Source organism: Athene noctua, chromosome 8 (assembly GCF_965140245.1).
Source record: "Athene noctua chromosome 8, bAthNoc1.hap1.1, whole genome shotgun sequence".
In the NCBI taxonomy this organism is placed as follows: Eukaryota; Metazoa; Chordata; class Aves; order Strigiformes; family Strigidae; genus Athene; species Athene noctua.
In genome coordinates this window covers 17,673,101-17,692,313 of record NC_134044.1, presented here as the reverse complement: position 1 = coordinate 17,692,313, position 19,213 = coordinate 17,673,101, and the positions used below count along the sequence as shown (strand labels likewise).

The 19,213-nt window shown below is 43.5% G+C and overlaps 1 protein-coding gene across 4 annotated transcripts in view; it reads left to right on the top strand.

Moving 5' to 3' along the window:
* The window catches only part of LPP (LIM domain containing preferred translocation partner in lipoma), a 331,834-nt gene that overhangs the window by 209,060 nt on the left and 103,561 nt on the right, over positions 1-19,213 (top strand). For all 4 annotated transcript variants that reach the window (XM_074912516.1, XM_074912519.1, XM_074912517.1 and 1 more), the window contains one exon: positions 6,033-6,707. In XM_074912516.1, the coding sequence (XP_074768617.1) occupies positions 6,033-6,707 (675 nt within the window). The remainder of the gene's footprint in view (positions 1-6,032; positions 6,708-19,213) is intronic.

Sequence of the window (19,213 nt, the reverse complement as noted above, 5' to 3'; positions counted from 1 at the left end):
GGAAAGGACGGCCCACCCAGGTCACCCCCCTGCATACAGTGGACATGCCTTTGGCGCCTGGCCTCTTGGTGTTGTGTTGGCTGCATGGCATGGCAGGGTCCCGACTGATTGTCTGAGCTGCTGGCACTCCGAAATCTCCTTGGTGTGCAGCACTAGCTGAGCCTGAGTGGCAGTCCACTTAATGCAGGGAAAAGGTATCTGTGCTTCTTACAGTCACATCAAAATTACCTGCTTATTGTGGAATTTGTCTCCACTAACTTGTGCTGTCTAAATATTCAGTGACTTGTCCTGGCTGGTTTTATGCTTCTTTTACAGTCAGTGGAGTGAAGTAGATTCCCCCAGTGGATGATTCATCTCCCCTGTTTTAGGCTTTAATATTAGAATAGGGTAAATGACCCCGTGGAGATGCATTTCACAGAGAGCTTTAAGCACCTCCAGCTAGCCGAGGTGAATGCCAATCCATGGTGTCAGGAGAAGCCAAGTTAATTTTCCACCCTTTGCTGCCTTTCCCACCCAGACCTCCAACCACCACCACCACTGAGAGACACTTTAAAAATTTCAGTTGGCGCAGTTTCAGTTGAACTCATGCCCGTGGATCATGCAGAAGAGTGGCTGAGTTAGGAAAAGAGATGCTGCACCAGCACTGGGAACTGGCAGCCCCCTGGGAAGCTGCATCCTGGGTTCAACCCCCTGGGAATGCTGCATCCTAGGTTCAGCCTGCTGGTAATTCCCACGTTTCTGCCTTTTGAGGAAGAAGGGTTGTTTCATTCTAGCCTGGAGTAAATAGTGACTGAAATACTCAACAAAGACAGCCCCAGCTAGAGCTGTGGTTCTCAACCTGTGCTCTGGAAACCCTGGGGGTCCGTGGATCACTCCCTAAGGTAACTAAGAATAATTCAGTGAAAGGTAACTTCAAAAACCATGTTTATTGTCAGTAGATTAACTCCCTCTGTAAAGGAGCATGTCTCTCCTGAAAAACATTTGGAGGCTGCCGTGCATAAAGGTTGAAAACCACTGAGCTGGAGTAATGTATCTTTATATGTGATAATTTGACAGCTAAAGGGCTAAAGCTATTCAACTGTACCTTTATGAAGAATGCCTGGAGAATTGAATAGAATGTGATAAACTTTGTGTTGGCATTTTTGATCCAGTCTGTGAAACTGAATAACTGAAGGGATTCTATAGAAAATACTCCACAAATGTACAAAATAAGAGGAGAATGAAATCCTTTTCATAAGGGTTCCAGCTGATCACATAGAATCATGATCCTGCTGTAGACTGTAGTTATTCTGTACTCTTTTTAAGATTTAACCCTGACAAATGGTATAGAATTATAGGCTAATTTTTGTAGAACAACAGGTTTCATCCCTAGTACCTATGTGATGACTTTAGTTGTAGGTATATGTTGAATTTAATTTAAGATCTATGTAAATAATTTCTACGGAATGAAAAATTGCACAGATACTCAGGATTTCAGGTTTACCCACCAGGGTAGATTTGAATCTAGATACCCAGCTTTGACAGACCCCTAGGACAGCACAATTTTATCACACCACCATAGACTTCTCGTCTATGATGGTGTGATAAAATTGTGTTTGATCGTTGATACAAGAAACTCCTCCAAATGTTTATAAACTTTTCACTGCATTTAAGAACACAGGGCAGGAGTTACCAAGCAAATTGATTCCCCTCATGGTTACACATGGTAACTTTTTTTAGAAGTGTTTTGGGGTTTTTTTCCTCCCACATTGATTGAGTTTTACTTGATTTTGTCAGTATTAGTTCACCTTTATTTGAACTGCTGGATAATTCATTTGTAGAAGAGGCAGAACATTTAGGTACTTCCATCTGTGTTTAAACAAGGCTCTTGTGCTTTCCCCATTAAAAAAAAAAATTGTATTATAATGTTTGTGGTAGATGAGGTTCTGAATTTAACTCCTTCCTATTCTAGTTTCTCTTAACAACTCTGCATTATCAGCACCTGGGGTTTCTAGTTTACTCTCTCTTTGCAAATATGAATTTTCAAGGAGTTGATGGTAAGTAGCATGGTTCTAATTTGCACTTGCGAAGTGTGTCAGACAGTTTCATCTAGTGCATGGCGAGCAGAGGAAAGCCTGTCTTCCTCTGCAAACAGCCCTTAGAGGATGTCAGAGAGCGTGTTTGGCTGCGATGGTCACTTGCAATATGGTTTTGAAATGAGCTGTCCAGGAGCTGCTGGAGGAAGGGATGCCTGCACTCCTATGAATCCACTCTTTTTCTCCTTTGTCTTTCTCCTGTTTCTACTTGTTTTCGTGCTTCTGGGCTGTCACTTCAGTGTGCTTTTGGATGAGTCTACTTTGGTACATTAACAAAAGTTCTGTGGACTCATTTGGATGAAACATTTGTGACAGTCATATGTTTTGCTAGGACTGTACCCAGTGATATAGGCAGCCCTTTCCAGCTTTTCTGTTCATTACTCCCTCTCCATCTACCTGGCACTTTATAGCTTCGTCCATCCCTCCTGTCCTCCTAGTGCCTTCTAGACATCTGTTGAAATCACTCTTCCCCATGGTATCTGAGTACCTTCTGCACATGACTGTCCTCAGAGCAGGAATCTTGTCCACAGTTCATGAGTGTTTATAAAGTCTTTTCTTAATCCATTAATAATCTAGAAGTTTAAGCCCGGGTGATATTTGAGTGTGTGGCTCAACATGCAAAAGGCTGGACTGTGGCCACCCATGTCACTCTCAAGCAAAAGGGCAGAGGATTTATGGTGATACCTCACCTGTGCCCTTGCTCAGGAGGTACAGCCAGCGTTCCTTTTTGCATCCCCATAAATCACCAGCGTTCCAGTAGTGTTAAGTTCCCTCTAACATGTCCCATTTCTCTACTACACCACAGTAACTAGCCTTACACCCTCTTCCTCCCCCTAAAGCCCATCTTTCATCACACACTTGCCCAGCACCCTCTGAGGAATTCAGAATGAGTCATGCAGGGTGCCTCTGGGGACTCCTACTGATGCAAACTTCCTCCTCCTCAAGGCAGCCTGTGGTTTGAATGCCACAATGCAGCCAGTACTTGTTAGCTTGAGCTTTTGCTGTGAAGTTGATGGCAAAGCTTGGTCGCTGACTGGGACACCCCCAACTTGCCGCCTTTCTTCACCAGGCTCTGGTGTAGGAGGGGAGACTCTCAGCTCATCCTCTTTGTAGTGTCAAACATGGGAGCTGCTCAGAGCCTTTCAGAGTGCCAGTCAATAGGCAGTGAGAGGTTTTTTGGAGAAAGGGGTTATCATTCATTCTTAAGGTGTATTCCAGTCCAGGCAGGAGACTAGCATCAACACATGAAGTGTTATGTGCATGTTTATATGTAAAATTAAAATCCCCCAGTCCTTGGGGTAGAATAGACTTTCATTGCAAGAGCTTTACTAGCGGTCTGTCATCACCTGCTTCCAGAGTGTGCATTCACAAACATAAGATGTGATGAATAGGGCTCATTTCTGGTTTGGTTCAGGCTTTCCCCCTCCCCCTAATAAGCTATTGTCTTTAAAACATTATCTACCTTCTCCCTCTCCACATGGAAAAGAAAAATGCTTTTCTGGTGGTAATTACACAGTGCCGCGTTGTGGACCTTTCATCCCATTACAGTAAGTGGGCAAACTACTGTCATTTGCAAGAATAAAATAGGTGAAGAAATGAGAAAGTTTCTAGCACTCCCAGGCATAAATGTCAAGCTGACATGGGAGATTAAGTCTGACAGAAAGGAAGTTTTCTTGCTAGCAATGAGTGCTGGTGCAGTTGTGCTTTGACACAGGGATTGAGGAATGCCTGCTCCTCCTCGGATGTTTAAGAAATAGAAGAATCAGGTAGTATTAATGGAGAGCTACAGACCCTTAACCTGTCTCTGCCCTTGCAGTTCAACTGAGACATGCTTCAGCTCTTCTTTGCTCCCAGTTTCAAAACCTCTTCGGTCTGCTTTGTCATGGATCTGTTAGCAAGGTCAGGGTTTGAATACATTGAGATGTTTTTCTCCAGCAGAAGTTTGCTGCCTTCTTATTCCCCACCTCTGCATACACATCTTTTACATCTCTCAAAACAGATTGATGGTCTTATTTGCCTGTTGTTTTGCTCATTTATAGTGATTCTTCATGGGAGGTTTACTCTCACGGGAGGTTTGCCCTGAAGGTGTGATTGCAGGAGTAAGGTCTTTACCAATGCATTGGCAAAAATGTATTTACACATCGCTAGGGAAGAGCTGTCAGCTGGGTAGCAGAGCTTCCTTATTCCTTTGGTAGACTTGCTTGTGGGCTGTGGACTAGAAGTTGAGTGGCTTGCTCTTATCTCCCTTTTCATATGCATTTTTTGCCAAATGTTGGGACACAGGTGGGGTGTGTCTCCCTTTCTCCCACCTTCAATGGAAGGTGAGTTTGTTATGCTTGGAGGTCCAGAGAAATGGGTGGTTGAAGTTACTTTCAAGCCACTGGCCCGGGTTGGTTTGGCAGCAATTTATTGCCGCCACCTGCTGACCAGGCAGAGGATTTCTCTGGCCCGGGCAGAGCTTGTGCGTGGGGTGTCCCCATGAACCCCCACCGCTCCCTCCCCTGTCCAGCAAGAGCATGATGGGGCAGTAGGTCGAGGTCAGGATGTCTGCATAAAGCAGGAACACCTGGGGACAAATACAAGACTGGTTGCTTAGAGAAAGGTGGCACATGCTTTAGGGTGAAGACAGCCATCAGTGAGGACTGAGTCGGTCTGGCTTTGGGCTGCTGTGAACTTATAGGTTATCAACCGGATCGCGGGTGAGACCAAGCCTGGTGCAGGAAGTTTAGGTGAGATATAACCTCATATATCTATAGCGTTAAGTGCAACAGCAAAGAAATACTGTCAAACTGTATGTCATCACTTCAGTGCATCTCTGTATAGGAAGGCATGAAATTCAGGTACTCTTTTGGAATAAAGGAAAATAGAGAGGCAAGAAATTTTACCTAATCCTGAACTCCTGAAATTCTAGTTTGCTCTTCTCTGATTTAGTGAAAAGACTTGAGGGTGATCTTCAGTGTTCAGAAACTGTTTCACATTGTTAGCTCTTTAACAAAGATGTCCTTTCACACTGGTGTTTTTGGATGTGGGATTTAAATAAGAGGTAAACCAGACAAACAGGTACAGACAGAAGGATGTATGATGCCTGTTAGGATAGTGTCACTGCATTAAATTTTCATTTGGTGGCCAAATTGCAGGAAGCAGTGTCACTTGCTGCAAACCTTTCTTCCCTGACTGCTGGAGTGCTGCTGTGCCTGGGGCACTGGTGCAAGGTTACATGGCTGCTGTGGTGGGAGCTGACCTCTGAAACTCTCAGGAATCCTGGCCCGTTTTCTGCCCTTTAATGAGCCATGTGTAACATTTGCCTTCTCTGGGGTCACTCCAACCTTGCAACCAGCAGTGGTTAGGAGCAGAGCCAGGGACAGGGACACCTCCGTATTTTGCTTTGATCTAAGTGAATTCTTGCAGCTTGGGAGCTGCTTTCAGGCTGTCCCATTCTGCTGCCTTCTGCATTGTTAAAGGAGCTCCCATATCGGGGGGCAGTGCCCTACTAGCACTCTAGGGACCCGAGGAATTTCATGTCTCCTTAGAGACTGTAATCTCATTTTCTCTCTTTTTCAAAACACTGTCATTTTCACAGGAATGCATGGACTCTCCCCTAATTATTGTCCTGCGAGTCTTGCTATTTCTTGCGTTTATCGCTTTTTGGTTTGTTTGGTCATTTGGAGGTGGAGGAGAAAACTCCAAGGAGAGACAAAACACTGTGCACGGCAGTTCTGCTCAGCTGCTGCGGCGCCGTTCCTGTTCTGTCAGAGCGGGGAAGGGTTGCTATTACCATTTTATAACATGGTCTCAGGTACATTCCTGCTTTCCTAAGCAGTTTGAGTTGCTGCACAGATGTTACTGTAAAACCCCACTTCCACTTAACCCTTTGCTTCTCGTCCTGATGCCCGAGCAGCCCCTCCTGCTGAGCAGCCCCTGCTGGTGACACTGCGGCTCTCTCTCCTTGCTCCCTAGGGCTCCGGGACCTCGAGCAGCTCCGCCGCAACCACTCCATCCGTGTCCACCCCTGTCACTGGCCACAAGCGGATGATCATCCCCAACCAGCCTCCCCTCACCGCCACCAAGAAGTCCACCGCCAAGGGCCCGGGGCAGCCAGCGCCAATCCCGGTCACTCCCGTCGGCACCCTGAAGCCTCAACCGGTGCCGGCCTCCTACGCCACGGCCTCCACCCCCAGCCGCCCGGCCTTCAACGTCCAGGTGAGGACGGCCCAGCCCAGCCCGCACTACCAGCCACCCGGCCCGCAGCCCGCACACTACGGCAGCCTCGGGCCCGGCCAGCCCTACGCTCCCCCGCCGGCCCGCCCGCCCGGTGCCCCGCAATACGGCCCTCTGCAGCCCCACGGGCCCGACTATGGCTACGCCCCACCACCTGCCCGGCCCTCAGAGCCCGCCTACAGCTATGCACCTCCACAGGGCCGCTACCAGGACCCCTACTACGGGGGGTATGGGGGGAGGAATGGCTCCGAAGCGCCCTATGTGCCACAGAGCTCCTGGAAGGCCGAGCCAGCGTATCCTGCTAGTAACACCATGGGCCAGGCTCCTCCTGGGCTCTACCAGCCACCCAGCACGAAGAAGACCTACATCACCGACCCAGTGCTGGCCCCGCAGCCGCCTGCGCTGCAGCAAAAGGTAGGAGATGTGGGCGCTCACTGGCCTTCCTGGGGGAGTGGAGTTCCCACGGTTGAACGGGCCCTGGGACCCTCCCTGCAAGGTGGTGTGGGGGATTAAATGGTTCCTGCAGAGTCCTGAGGCAGGCATCCCTCCATATGGCTTCTTAAAAGCTGGAAATAGACAACTCTAGTCTTGTTTGAAAAGAGGCTTTTGTAAGGGCTTAGAAACACCATCAGCCACCATCAGCGAGACAGTGTCACCCTGCGGGCAGGAGGGAGGTTGCGTCCCTCTGACATGCCGCTGCCCGAGGAGCTCGCTGGCCACACCTCCATGCGGCATTGCTGCACTTGGTCTTCCCTTCTGGGCCCTTCCAAGATCAAAGGAGAGGTTGGGTGTGAGCTTCCGCTCTGTGTGCTTGTGGACACCTTTGGTTCACTGGACAAATCCTTCCCCTTCTCAGACAGATGGGAGGTATGCTAGAGGCTGGTTTTGATTGTGGTTCAGAGCGATTGCGGAGGTTGACCTCTGGTGTGTCGCTGTTCAAAAAACACTTATCACTGAAACCACATGGAAATGAGTTCCCACAGAGCTCAGCTCTGATTTTCCTCTTGAGTGATGGTATGCCGGGTCGCCTCCATCTGCTTGAACTGGTGCCCGGACCTCATAAAGCAAAGCCAATTTGAAATAGTTAAACCAGTCTGCCTGGTTTCTCTGCCCAAACTTTGACCCTGGCTGGCTTTTGTCGCTTCTGCTGGTGGCTGTCTCTAATGTGGCTCTGGGGGAGACACAGGCACTTCAGCTTTGTGGGGTCCTCTTAGTGTATGGCAAGCTTAGGGTCCACTGAAGGGTGAGGACGGGCAAGCCCAGGTGGGTAAGCAGTGAAGCCATCGCTGCCCAGGCCCACCCTGCTTGTGTCAACACATCCCTGCTCTTCAGCTTGTGTCTGCTTGCGGGGGAAGAAGCTTCTGACACGTAACAGAAAGTCTGTCCTTTTGGCATTTTCCTTCACTAGCAGCACACAGACTGTTTTGCCTGAATTCCAGATTTCCTGACAGTGGGAACTTTTGAAGGTAAAGATGTTTCTCCAGGCAGTTTAGAGAGGGCAATAAATTACAGAAGTCCTTGAAATATTACCTGCTAACAGTTATGAAACTGCTTTTTCTCTTTTCTTTCCCTTCCTTACCAAGAAGCTAGGAGTGGGGAGAGAAGTAATAAACTCTCAGCTCCGCAGGTACTTGGTATAGAGCTTAAACTGGAAAGTAGTGAAAGACACAAAATTTGCACATAGCCTTAACTGGTGTAAATCGTTGTGGTTCCAGTGGAGTTACTGAGGAAATGCTGAGGTACAGCAGATCCATATTTAGACTTTTATAGATACAAGTAGGCTTATATATATAAAAAATTCAAAAACTTTAGTTCAGTCAGCATCTCTATGGAAACACAAATCATCTTGAACCACAAACAGCACAAGCCTGTTAGTCTCATTTGCATTACAAAGCTGGAGGGACAATTTAATTTAGCTCAAGTTTGGGGTTTCATGTATGCATATATATATTTTTGTATATATGTTTGTGTGTGTGCACGTGGCATTTGCAAATACACATGCAGAAATACTTCATATATATCACTTTAAAAATAATTCCAGTTCTCCTACAAAACAGACTATTATCTGCTTGGTGATAAATCCCGCCAGAACCTTCATTCCCTCCCAGCCTGCTAAATATCTGCATATCTATTTCACTTTTGAATTTACAATTCTTCTCTAACATATTGGTCGCAGACTCTGCTTGATGGCTGCTTTGTAACGTATATAGTTTAATTGGTGAAGAATTAAAGGTTACTTTACAGTCTAACAGGAAATGCGTAGTATTAAAACACGGTATGCTTTGCCGGTTGATGCAGTGTTGTCCACTTTTACTGCATGCTGTTCTCTTCCTTTGCAGACCAACTCATTCATAAAATCAACTTTTAAAATTAATTTTATTTACAGGGAAAAAAGGTAGGCTATGTTAGAGCCAGATATCTGACAGGGAGAATTGTCACTGTAATTTGACTTGTTTGTTGCCACATAAATTTTAACATATTTTCCTACACACAACTGGATTCTACATTTTGTTGTGTTTTGCTTTGTCAGGGTTGGTTTGAGGCCTTTCAGTTAAGAAAATTTATTTGAGAAGCCAGGGTAAGAAGCAGGCATTAATACGTATCACATAAATTGCAAGACCTTTAGGAATTTTTCTTCTTGCAAGAGAATGATCTTAAGATATAAAACAAATTCTAAATGTATTCAAAAAAGGGCTTTCTTAATTTTGAACGCACTTTATGTGCAAAATATTAAGGATGTTGTAACAAATCCATGTCAGATTAGAAGTTCATGGTCCTTAATTCTAATACATGCCATGATCCATCACTCTGAGAGGTAAAATTTTTCATTAAATTTGTTTAGGGTTTTTAAAAGGTAAACCAAAAAAAGCATGTTTATATTTTGCATTTTGGCTAGGAAGAGGTTCACAGTACTGTGGCTCTGTGTTTTTTGCTGTGTACTAATCGTGTTGAAGTCGCTGCTGATCCAAAATAAATCTGGATTGGTATGGGAACAGCAAATAATCTGTACTGGTTTTTAAAGCCCACTGAGAACAATGAGTTTTACTCACACACTGCGTTGCATTCTGTCCTTGGGCCAGCTATGGAAGTGAGAGTCATGCATGTGAAACCTCTGTGCATTTTAGTCTTCTGTAGCACCCATCCAGCATTAATGCCCAAGTCCTAGTTAGGAAATGAACTGGTGGAGTGCATGTCCTCGCTTAAACCTTCACGTGCTTCAAGGGCATTCCTGGCCAAAAACCTCAAGAGCTTTCTCCTCTGGATGGTAGGTCGTGGGGATTTCTGTAGGAGCAGCAGCAGAGTTGTCATGAGACCATCACAGAAACATGTGACATGACTAGCTACTCTCATGCTTTTTGCCAGCGGTGCTGTACCCACTAAGTCCAAGTCAAAATCTGAAGCTTCTCTCTTAACTTCTCCCCTCCCAAAGGCCAGGAAGGAAAAGACCAGGGTGACTCATTCATTACACTGGTTTCTGTCACCAAGATGTCCACAGCAGAAAACAGAAATGGAAAAGCCAGTTTCTTACGTGGAAAACTCCTGTAAGTTTGCCCTGTGGCCAAAACAGAGTTGACAAAACTACCACTGACCAGCTTAGCTACCAACAAATGTTTCTGTGCTGGACTGCTTAAGACACCAAATACCTTTGTTGTTATACCTCCGAATAAGTCTGGGTCCTTTCACTAGCTTTAGTCATGTTTCAGTGGTTTTGAGACACTATTGCATGTCTTCCAGGTAGCTTTGTGGATCTTTCAGGGACCTCGTGTGGCTCCTGGTGTATTTGAGGGATGGCAACTGTAGACACCTGGGAGGTCTGTCCTTCCTAGGTCTCAGATCCCTTGTATTCTCCTTCCTCTTTCTGAATCTACTTATAAGCCTGAGGAAACATATCCTCCTGGAGGGACCTACACGTTTTTGGCATCTAGACTGGGTGCCACTGAAATAAATTAAGACAGCTTGTGCTTTTGGTCCAGAATGGTGGAAATCTTAACAAAACTCACTTGAGAGCAATCTGCCAATTTGGGGAAGACAAAGGTGTCTCGTAGCTCTGATTTAGTATAGAATCCAAATCCATGGTCCTTTGCTGCAGATTTGCTGGAAGGATAAGGGAGCAGTGTCCTTTGGTAGCTGTGTCTGTTCTCACTAACATGGCACAAGAGTACAAATCCCCTAACCCAGTTAGGCCACACCAGCCACATTGTCCCCATTTACCCATATAAAAGCATCGGTGCATATGGAGCATGATCTCCTCTTCAGTCAGCCCTTCTAGGTGAGCGCTGTGGACATTAAGTGGGGAGACAGCTGGAAATCAGGAGGTAAAATTAATGAAGGAGCTTACGCTTTTGGCATGGTTTAGGTGGTGGTGGCTACTCGTGATTAGCAGACCTCAACCGCCGCATCGTTTCCGCTCTGCTGGAGGTTGTGTTTCTTTGCTGCCTGCTGCAGCCAGTATTGACATGGTCTCATGAAACGTGCAGTGCCCAAAAGGGGACTGGGACGGCTCACTGTTTTCTCATTTTACACAGCTTTTGTCAGTTTTTCCACTGATTTAATACCTATGATGGAGACATTCACTTGGAAGTTTCATCTTTGCCTCAGAAACATCTGCTCACCAGTGTCCTTTGCTATGACTGATGCACTTCTCTTGTACTGGTTTAATAATTTTTACAGTCTGCCATCACTCACATAAAGTAGATACCTCCGGCACTTGCGTTTGAACTGAGACTAATGCACTTACTGTTTGCTGTTAATCTAGCGACTAGGAATTTTTTGTTCTCTGCAGATGAATAAATGCAATCTGCCAGATTCCCTCCTGCTGTCACAGGGATATATTCTTTCTTAGTGTTGCTTTTTGCTTGTGGAGAAAGGCAGGCAGCTTACTGTACACTGCCTGCCTCCTCCTGAGTGTCTTCTCCCCCAAAATCTCATATCTCCACCCAAGTGTTTTCTTCCCAAAAGTCACGTATCAAAAATTTCCACTGGATGGGATTCAGAGACAGTGTAAAATGATGGTTGAAGTTGGTTTTCTGTCAGTGTGAGACAGTGGATTCCCATAGTTTTAAAATGCTAAAATAAAGCAGAAACAAGTAAAATGAAAAGGCTTATTTAAAATATTCTACTTCGGCATTTAATGATTAAAAGAGACAGAAAGCTAATGTACAATGAAATAAAAGGCAAAATTCCAAAATTCAGAGCTGAATTTGCGATTTCAACGTGACATTTCAAAATTTCCAGATGAATATGCAGTTCCTTTTTACCCTGAGAATAGCAACAACCGTCAAAATGTTGACATTCTTCACGAAACAGTAATTCTGAGTTTGAACCAGCACTAGCTGTGTACCAGCTCTGACTCTGTCATTGCTTCTAGGTGGATTAAATAAAATGTTGTTCCTTCTGTTAAAATGAGGAGGAGGGGAAGAAGGCAGTGGTGTCTAATGAATTGAGAAACTCAGACTTAGGACTTGGTGGTACTCTGGCGTTGAGAATGTTTTTTTCCTCTTCATGATATTATAAACCTCTGCATCAAAATCTTTGTGGATTTCTCCAGGATTTTCAGGTGAAAAGGTGCTGGCAAGAGGTGCAAATAGGTTTTTTCAGAATGCTGTGCTTATCCCGACTGCAGGAATCTGACACAGTCTGATTTATACCCTAAACTTTCAAAAGAGCCCAGTTATTGGCTTGAAATGTCTTTAACATCCTCATTTCAGAACTTTACTGTTTGTTCCTTGTATTGTATTTTTATTATTTAAGCACTCCATATATTATCAGGAACCAGCTGATGACAGAGCAATTAATCAGATTTGTCTCTTAGGAATCATATATTTGAGTTGCTTTCCTGAAATAGAGAAACGACAAGTTGCCAAACAATTACCTTGAAGTTAAAGATAACAGGGAGCCTGCAGTTACAGGAGCAAGTCAGGTCAGCATGTACTGAAAAACCAACTTAAATTTACAGCTTCAGGGTGCAGCTTTTGCAGCTTTAGCCTTTAGTCAGCCACAATGGGTTAGTAATATAAGACGAATAATTGAGAAAGAGGCTTTTGGCATAATACCTGGATGTTCTTACTTGCTCCTTCTTAAAATAAGCTGAGGACAATGCCTCCATACATGATAAGGCATGGGGAAACCTTGAAGTTAATTAAGGGCTCTGTTTCTGTGCTGTTTAACCCTTGATAACCAAGTGTGTACCTTGACAGACACTGCCAGATCATGTTACGGTCTGACAGATAAGAATTTTGTATCTGAGGCTATAAAATGTCATGAGCGTATATTTACCCATAGGCAGAAGGGAACATCTGGTGGGGATGCTGTCTGTTTTTTGAGCAATGGTGCTTGCCTGAACCTTGGGGCTGACTGAGATCAGGTTTATAATGGGCAGCCTGGTCTGTGGCATGATGAGGCAAGGACGGTTGGCATTGCTACCAGTTTACAGCTTTCAGTTCTAAAAGCAGCACCCATAAAAGTGAGTGCCACTTAATTCACAGGCATACTCTGGCTGTTGTGTGTGATGGTGCTGTTGATTACTGTAGGAACTGTTTCCTTCCATTCTAAAATACACTCAAGTCCAACCACATCGTAATTCTTTCAAAGCCAAAGTACCAAAGCATGTGGTAAAGCTGTTCTTCTAGCAAATAACCTCTGTGTCATTGTCAAGTTTATTGCAATGAAGCTAGGACATTAATAGGTAGGGAAACTTGCCCAAGCTTAGGCACCAGTTGATTAGTAGAGCTGGCAAGAACTAGAATACATGGAGCATCTTGTTGTCATTGGATGGCTCTTCTGTTTGAGGTGAGTAGGGCTCTGGCTGCCCTGTTGGTGGTGAAATGTCTTGGGCTTATGACCTGATGGTCATTCCAGTGTTAACATAAGAACTGCTCACATTGTAGTGATGCTTTGGGTGATGTGACATTTTGGTCATGTCATTTGGAGTGGATTGTCCTACATTTGGGTGATTTTCCCACTGACCTCTGTGAAGCATATTTGTGGTCTTAATCCAGTTCTTAATGGCACATATACACATATTATAGTAGTGGTTTCTTACTAAAGCACTGCTTTGTGTAGGGAGCTGTGCACAATTTAAAAGATGGTTCATCTCTCCATTGATAGGCTAGTACTTCTATGAGCAGGCAAGCTAGAAAACAGTCATAGTGCATAGTAAGCAGTGCAAGCCATGTAGGATCCCACCTGAAACAGATACGCAGTTATAAAGAATAGAAAGTAGTCTATAATGGCAGCTGATAGAATATTTTTTCCTCCAAGAGTAATGGTAAGAAATAGTTGGCAATATACAGTTACATTTACTGATCATAAATGTTCTGGTACTAAACTAACTTAGGTCCCCACATAATGGGCTTCCTGTTAAGATTTACCTCTGAATAACTATAAAGAAACACAATATAGTAAATTAAATAGCAGCCTTTGGGGGGAAAAAAAGAAGTTTTTTAAAAAAAAAAAGGTTTCCTATCACAAGCTGAAAGAACTCCTGCAAGGCAAAGAGAATCTGCAATTATACTGACAGTTTTGTTCTTAAATGAAAATAATAGTGAATTATAAAGCTGTAAAATTGTTTTCACAACAATATTTTGTTTTTATAACTCATACTATTTCACTTAGTAGCTGCCTGGCTCCAGAGCAAGTTACATAACATGATAATATGAATATGGTGCCTCAACTTTTTGTCTAGGGAATTAATTTAAGGGCTCTAAACTTTCCAATCACATTTTCTTCTTTGTTCCAAATGCAGTGTATTCTCTCTGCTTGCAAAAATATCAGATGAACTGTGTCTTGCTTGTAGCAGAGCAGTATTCATATGCTTCTTTATCCACAGTAATAGGGTAGTGACTTAGTTTTACATGGATCCTTAAAATAGTCCAGATTGAAATGTGCTGTCTAAAGTCAGCTACATAAAACAAATTAGAAGAGTGGAGCTGCTGTGTGTTAGCTGATCAATCTAGCATTAGCAAGGATTTTCCACGTTGTGGTTTAGCACCAGCACAGACAGATGAATTATTATTACTGTCAGTATCACTCATCCCCCCCAATTAAATCTTTTTCTAAACAAACAAACAAAATTTCCTCAAATGAATTGGCAGTAATTTAAACTGACGTATTAGGATTACTTTAGTCATCAGTCAAATAGAACCACGCCTGAGCTATAATACAGCAGATTAGCTATAATAATTTTCATCCTGTTATTGCCTAGTTAGACTCTATTTTACCAACACCTGAAGAATATTTTTTTCAGGGGTTTCCTCCAGCTTTGTGAGAGCTGGTCCCTCATTAAATGAATCGCCTTTCTGTTCTTGCTGTGAGAGAGCTTGAAGTGAAAACTCATGGCTTTTTCAGGGAAGAATATTGTATAAATGGCCAAGAAAGATCCTGCCGTATATTTGCCACTGATAGATTCCTTCTGAGCTGTCACCAGGTAGCCTAGTGGGGTTTATTTTTCAGTCTAAGTTGATGACTGGGGAAATCTTCGTGAAGAAGTGCCCTGCAACGTTTGTACTCTTGTAAACCTCAGTTCCATGAGTATCTTGCAGATTTCAAGTCCCAGGTGACTATCATGTTCCCCTGGTCTGATGATCAGCGTCAGAGAGGGACCTCCTTCTCCAGCTTGTGTTAGAAGGCGGCTCTTTAGTTTCCTTTGCCACATCAAAGTCCTTTCTCCCTCCTGTAAAGAAACTCTTATTTGTGACCTCTCTTTCCTCAAGCTGCACCCCAAGAACATGCTTTAGAAACACAACAATTCTTGCACAGCCTTATTTGAATACTTCAGTTAAAACTTTCTCCTAAGCCCTTTTCCTTAACTGCATTTCCCATAATGTAGATTTTTCATGACTTTTCATGACTTCTGCATGTTTCCACATCATTTTCCCTAAGGGTGCTTGTACCCCAAGACTAAAGCTTAAAACTGGGGCTTTTGCTGCTGTTGAATTCCCAGATCACTGAGCCAAGTGGTGGATGAGTCTTTCTAGTAGATTTTAAGTACAAAGAAACGCTGCAGTTATATTCCAGGCAAATGTGTCCCTGTAGATAGCAGAGGGTGTTGGAAATGCATGTGCTTGTGTTTGTTTCTTTGCAAGATTGGTCACCAATAAGTATGTCCAAATATAGTTTTCAAATCTGAATTCAGCTTCCCACCCGCCTTTCTTTACCCTTTCACCATCAGATCACCTTCTGGTGAATAAAAACAGTACAGCAATTAAAACCATAAGTGTAATTAAAAGAAATTCAGCATAAATTTAAACAGCATGAAGATAAGAAAGGTAAAAGGATGAAGACAACTGGAAGCTCAGTTCCGTGTGACCCGCTTTTGAATAAACAACATTATATTCTGCAGTCAATTATCCAAAAAGTACAATGTGTTCTGTTGCCAAAAAAAGGTTGTCAGATAGAAGTGGTTAGTCAAAAGGACACATGCACTGGAGTGAACATTACTCTATTGTACTCAGAATAATATTATACAAACAGGGCTGGTTTGTTGCTGGCTTTTTTTTTTTTTTTTTTTTAAATTTTTGACCACAGACAAGATTATGCAGCTTTTTAATATTATTTCATAAACATCTAATTGCAGGCTTCAGCAAGAGGTGCAGACATTGCTAGGGAAATCAAATAAGGTATGCTCAGTGCAGCCCAATAATAAGGCTTCCAATACAAAAGTGGAAAAACAAGTCATTAGTTACAACCATTGAACGGAAGAGGTCTAATGGGAGCCACAGGATAAACATTCCATTTTGTTATGTCTTCGTTATATGTTTTGCAAGACTCCGTGGTTATAAATTAAAATTGCTCTTTGCAGCAGTGGCTGTAAAATGTTTAAAATCTGTGAATGTACCTATTATTTTTATTTACAACACAGCAGGCTGCTAGCAAAATTAACTTTTTTTTCCCCTCTTGTTTGTTAGTTAAAAGATGGAAAATGCACACCAATTCATATCTGCACATAGCAAAAATGTCCCGTGTCCCCCTACCCTCCCCTCTTTTTTTTTTTTAACTCAAGATTACATCAATTTCAAGTGGGAGACAAAAGGCAGGGGGAACACCCCAGACTTCTCAGGTAAAATTAACTTCCTCCCCATTACACAAGTTGGTAGGGTCTGATATTTGTTTAGAAATTTAAATTAACTCTAGCGTCCAGACTGCGTACTGACACATGAGGTGGGGTTTATACTTAAAACCCTGCCGCTGACAAAGCAGAAGACTTTCCAGGGCTCTTCTCCAGTTGAACTGGCAGTCTTGAAGACCCTGATTAGCAGCAGAAAAAACAGTGTTAGAACAGGATTTTCCCATGCTGTCTTCTGCCTTCTGAGCGTGCAGGAGGCGTGCTGCTCTGTGAGGGCATTCAACCTCTGACTCTCTGTCCCAACTCTCTTCTGAACCTTCCAGCAACACAATTAATTTGGTTTTTTGATTCAGCTTTTGGAAATCACTACCCCAAGGTAACAGCCAGAGCAAGAGATTTGTGGAATGGAGGTTTGTGGTGGCTGGAAACATCTGTTTCTGCTTTTAAAAAGGATAAAAAGGACATGCAGTTGTAAACCCTCGTCAACCCTTCTGCTTCCATTTAGGAGGTTAATGATTAACTGTGAGACCATAGATAGCTGCTTCTCTGGAGGACAGGCTATCCCGTACCTGTACAGTAGATCAGCGGCTTTCACCTTGCAAATCCCAAGCATCAGCAAATTACTTCTGAGCTGTACTTCCCCCTGATCTATGATAGCTCCTTGTTGGAAGCTTAAATTCATTATGTGGGGGCCTGCGCATCCGAGGGAGGAAAAAAAAAAGGCATGCAAATTAAGAGGCAGAAAACCACTGCCCTAGGGACTTTCCTGCTCTTTTACATTAGCATTCCCCATGGGCCGCTGAGGAGACAAGCCTAGGTGGTCTCACTTGGGGTGGGAATTCCTACTGTAGGCAGGGACGAGGTGCGTGAGCATCTTTCTCCAGGGACTGGTCAGAAAGAGCCTCCAGGCAGGGACCACAGCACATCGCTAGGATGGATCAGATCAAAGCAAAAAATTATACGAACTTCTGAGTCTGCACAGGGCTGCTGCTGCTCCCTGGTTATCACTTTTAAAATGTTAGTAGTGTTGCTTCATAATTGTTCTAAATACTAGATAATGCCTAGAAGTCCATACCATGGGACCTAATTGTTTTTCTATCATTGGGAAATGAAAAAAAAAGTGTGTTCAGTGCCAAGGAGCCTGTTTTAGAGTAGAAACCTGAATTTTTCTACGTAAGCTGAGTTCCTGCAAACTTTGCCTCCCACTGTGCTGAGAGTTTCTGAGAAATTATTTTATTTCCCATTTTAGATGTTGGACAGTGACTCAGTATGCCCTGGAAATACTATCATTCTAGCAATTTTCTCATGTGGTAGCTCAGCTTAATGTCAGAGAAATGGGTAGTTATGAGTCCAGACACTATAACGTCGGACTTAGGTTCTAAAAATAAATGTTTGGTTAACTTTTAGTTGTCAACAACTTTTCTACTGCCACACATGCTAGAAAATGGAATAAGTGGCCTCATGCAATTCCAAGCACTCTCTGTTGTTAACAGAAATATCTGTAGAAGATTAAATATGCTCGTAATACAGATAAATGATGTGGCCACTTGCCATGTAGTGTGTACGCCCTGCTGTATAGAAGTTTGAGAGCAAAGGAGTTAACTGTTTACTAAGAAGAGCAAGCGTGGGTCTAGACAGGCCATGCTAACATGCCTCATTTCTCAGATGTCTCCTTCCTGGCTCTAGGCTGGGTAGTTTAACCTTTTTCCCTTTTAGTTTCCTCTGTAAAACGGGTATAATGTTTGCCTCCTGTATCACAGTGGGGGTTTTGAGACTTGATTGTCTGCAAAGTAGTTTTAAAGTCTATAAATGCAAAGTATTATTCCTATTTTCTATGTAAAAGGCAATTGAAATCATGTGCAGAGCCTCTCACAGCAGGCATAGTGGTTATTTGCAATGAAGGATATTTCTTCACCTTTGTATGGAAACGAAGAAAAGACCTCTCAAATTTGTGGCTATTAAAAGCAGTTAACTTTTAGCATTTACATACTGTTTTATATTTTCAGAACCCTCTTATGAATCTTAACTAAATTCTTCACAAAGCTTCTGAAAGACGTGCAGCAATACCTGCTTTTATGGTCATTTCCCCATACTCAAAGAGGGAGAAAATAACTGAGTCAGGCTCACATGGATAACAGCCACATGCTTTCTCCTCCATCGGTCTGTGTCTTGATGCAGTGACAGAGGGATAGCTAGGTACCTGTGCTGAGGAGATAAAAAGGCTACCTCAGAGATGGAGAATGAATTAATTAAGCAAGTCATGGGTTTAAGGATGAATTAGCTTCAGGACAATGCGGCATACACATGCTAGCCTTGAGGAATGATGCAGCATTCTGATGTTGTTTGGGTCTAGGGGCTTTGGTGGGATTTAGGATGAATGTGGCCTACTCTCTCACTTGCAGAGTGTGTGCTTAGAGAAGGAATAGTTAATGCCTCGCCATGGCATAAGTCCCTGATTTGTTTTGTTCCCAAGCATGGGGAAAGACCAGTGAGACCAGGCATGACTGGTAGCATCCTGGGCTTTTCTGTTACTGAAGTATCTTCATGTTTTATGATGAATCAGATGCAAAGAATGTGGGAAATGAGGAAGAGGATAAACACTGGTGCCTGGTGTTAAGGATTGTTCAACCAGTTTCCTTTGGTGTTCAGTCTGGGATGGCTCATCTGACGTTTGGTGGCCACGTTATGCCCCATTCAGTTTTAGAAGGCTGTAAAACAAACTCATTTATGAAAGGAGCTGTTTTACAGCTGGCGTCGGGCTATCTCCGTACAGTAATTCCAGCTGTTGAGAGTTTATGAGACGAGAAGCCAGGAATGGAAGCATACAAACATCCAAAAAAGCCACAGCATATACAAC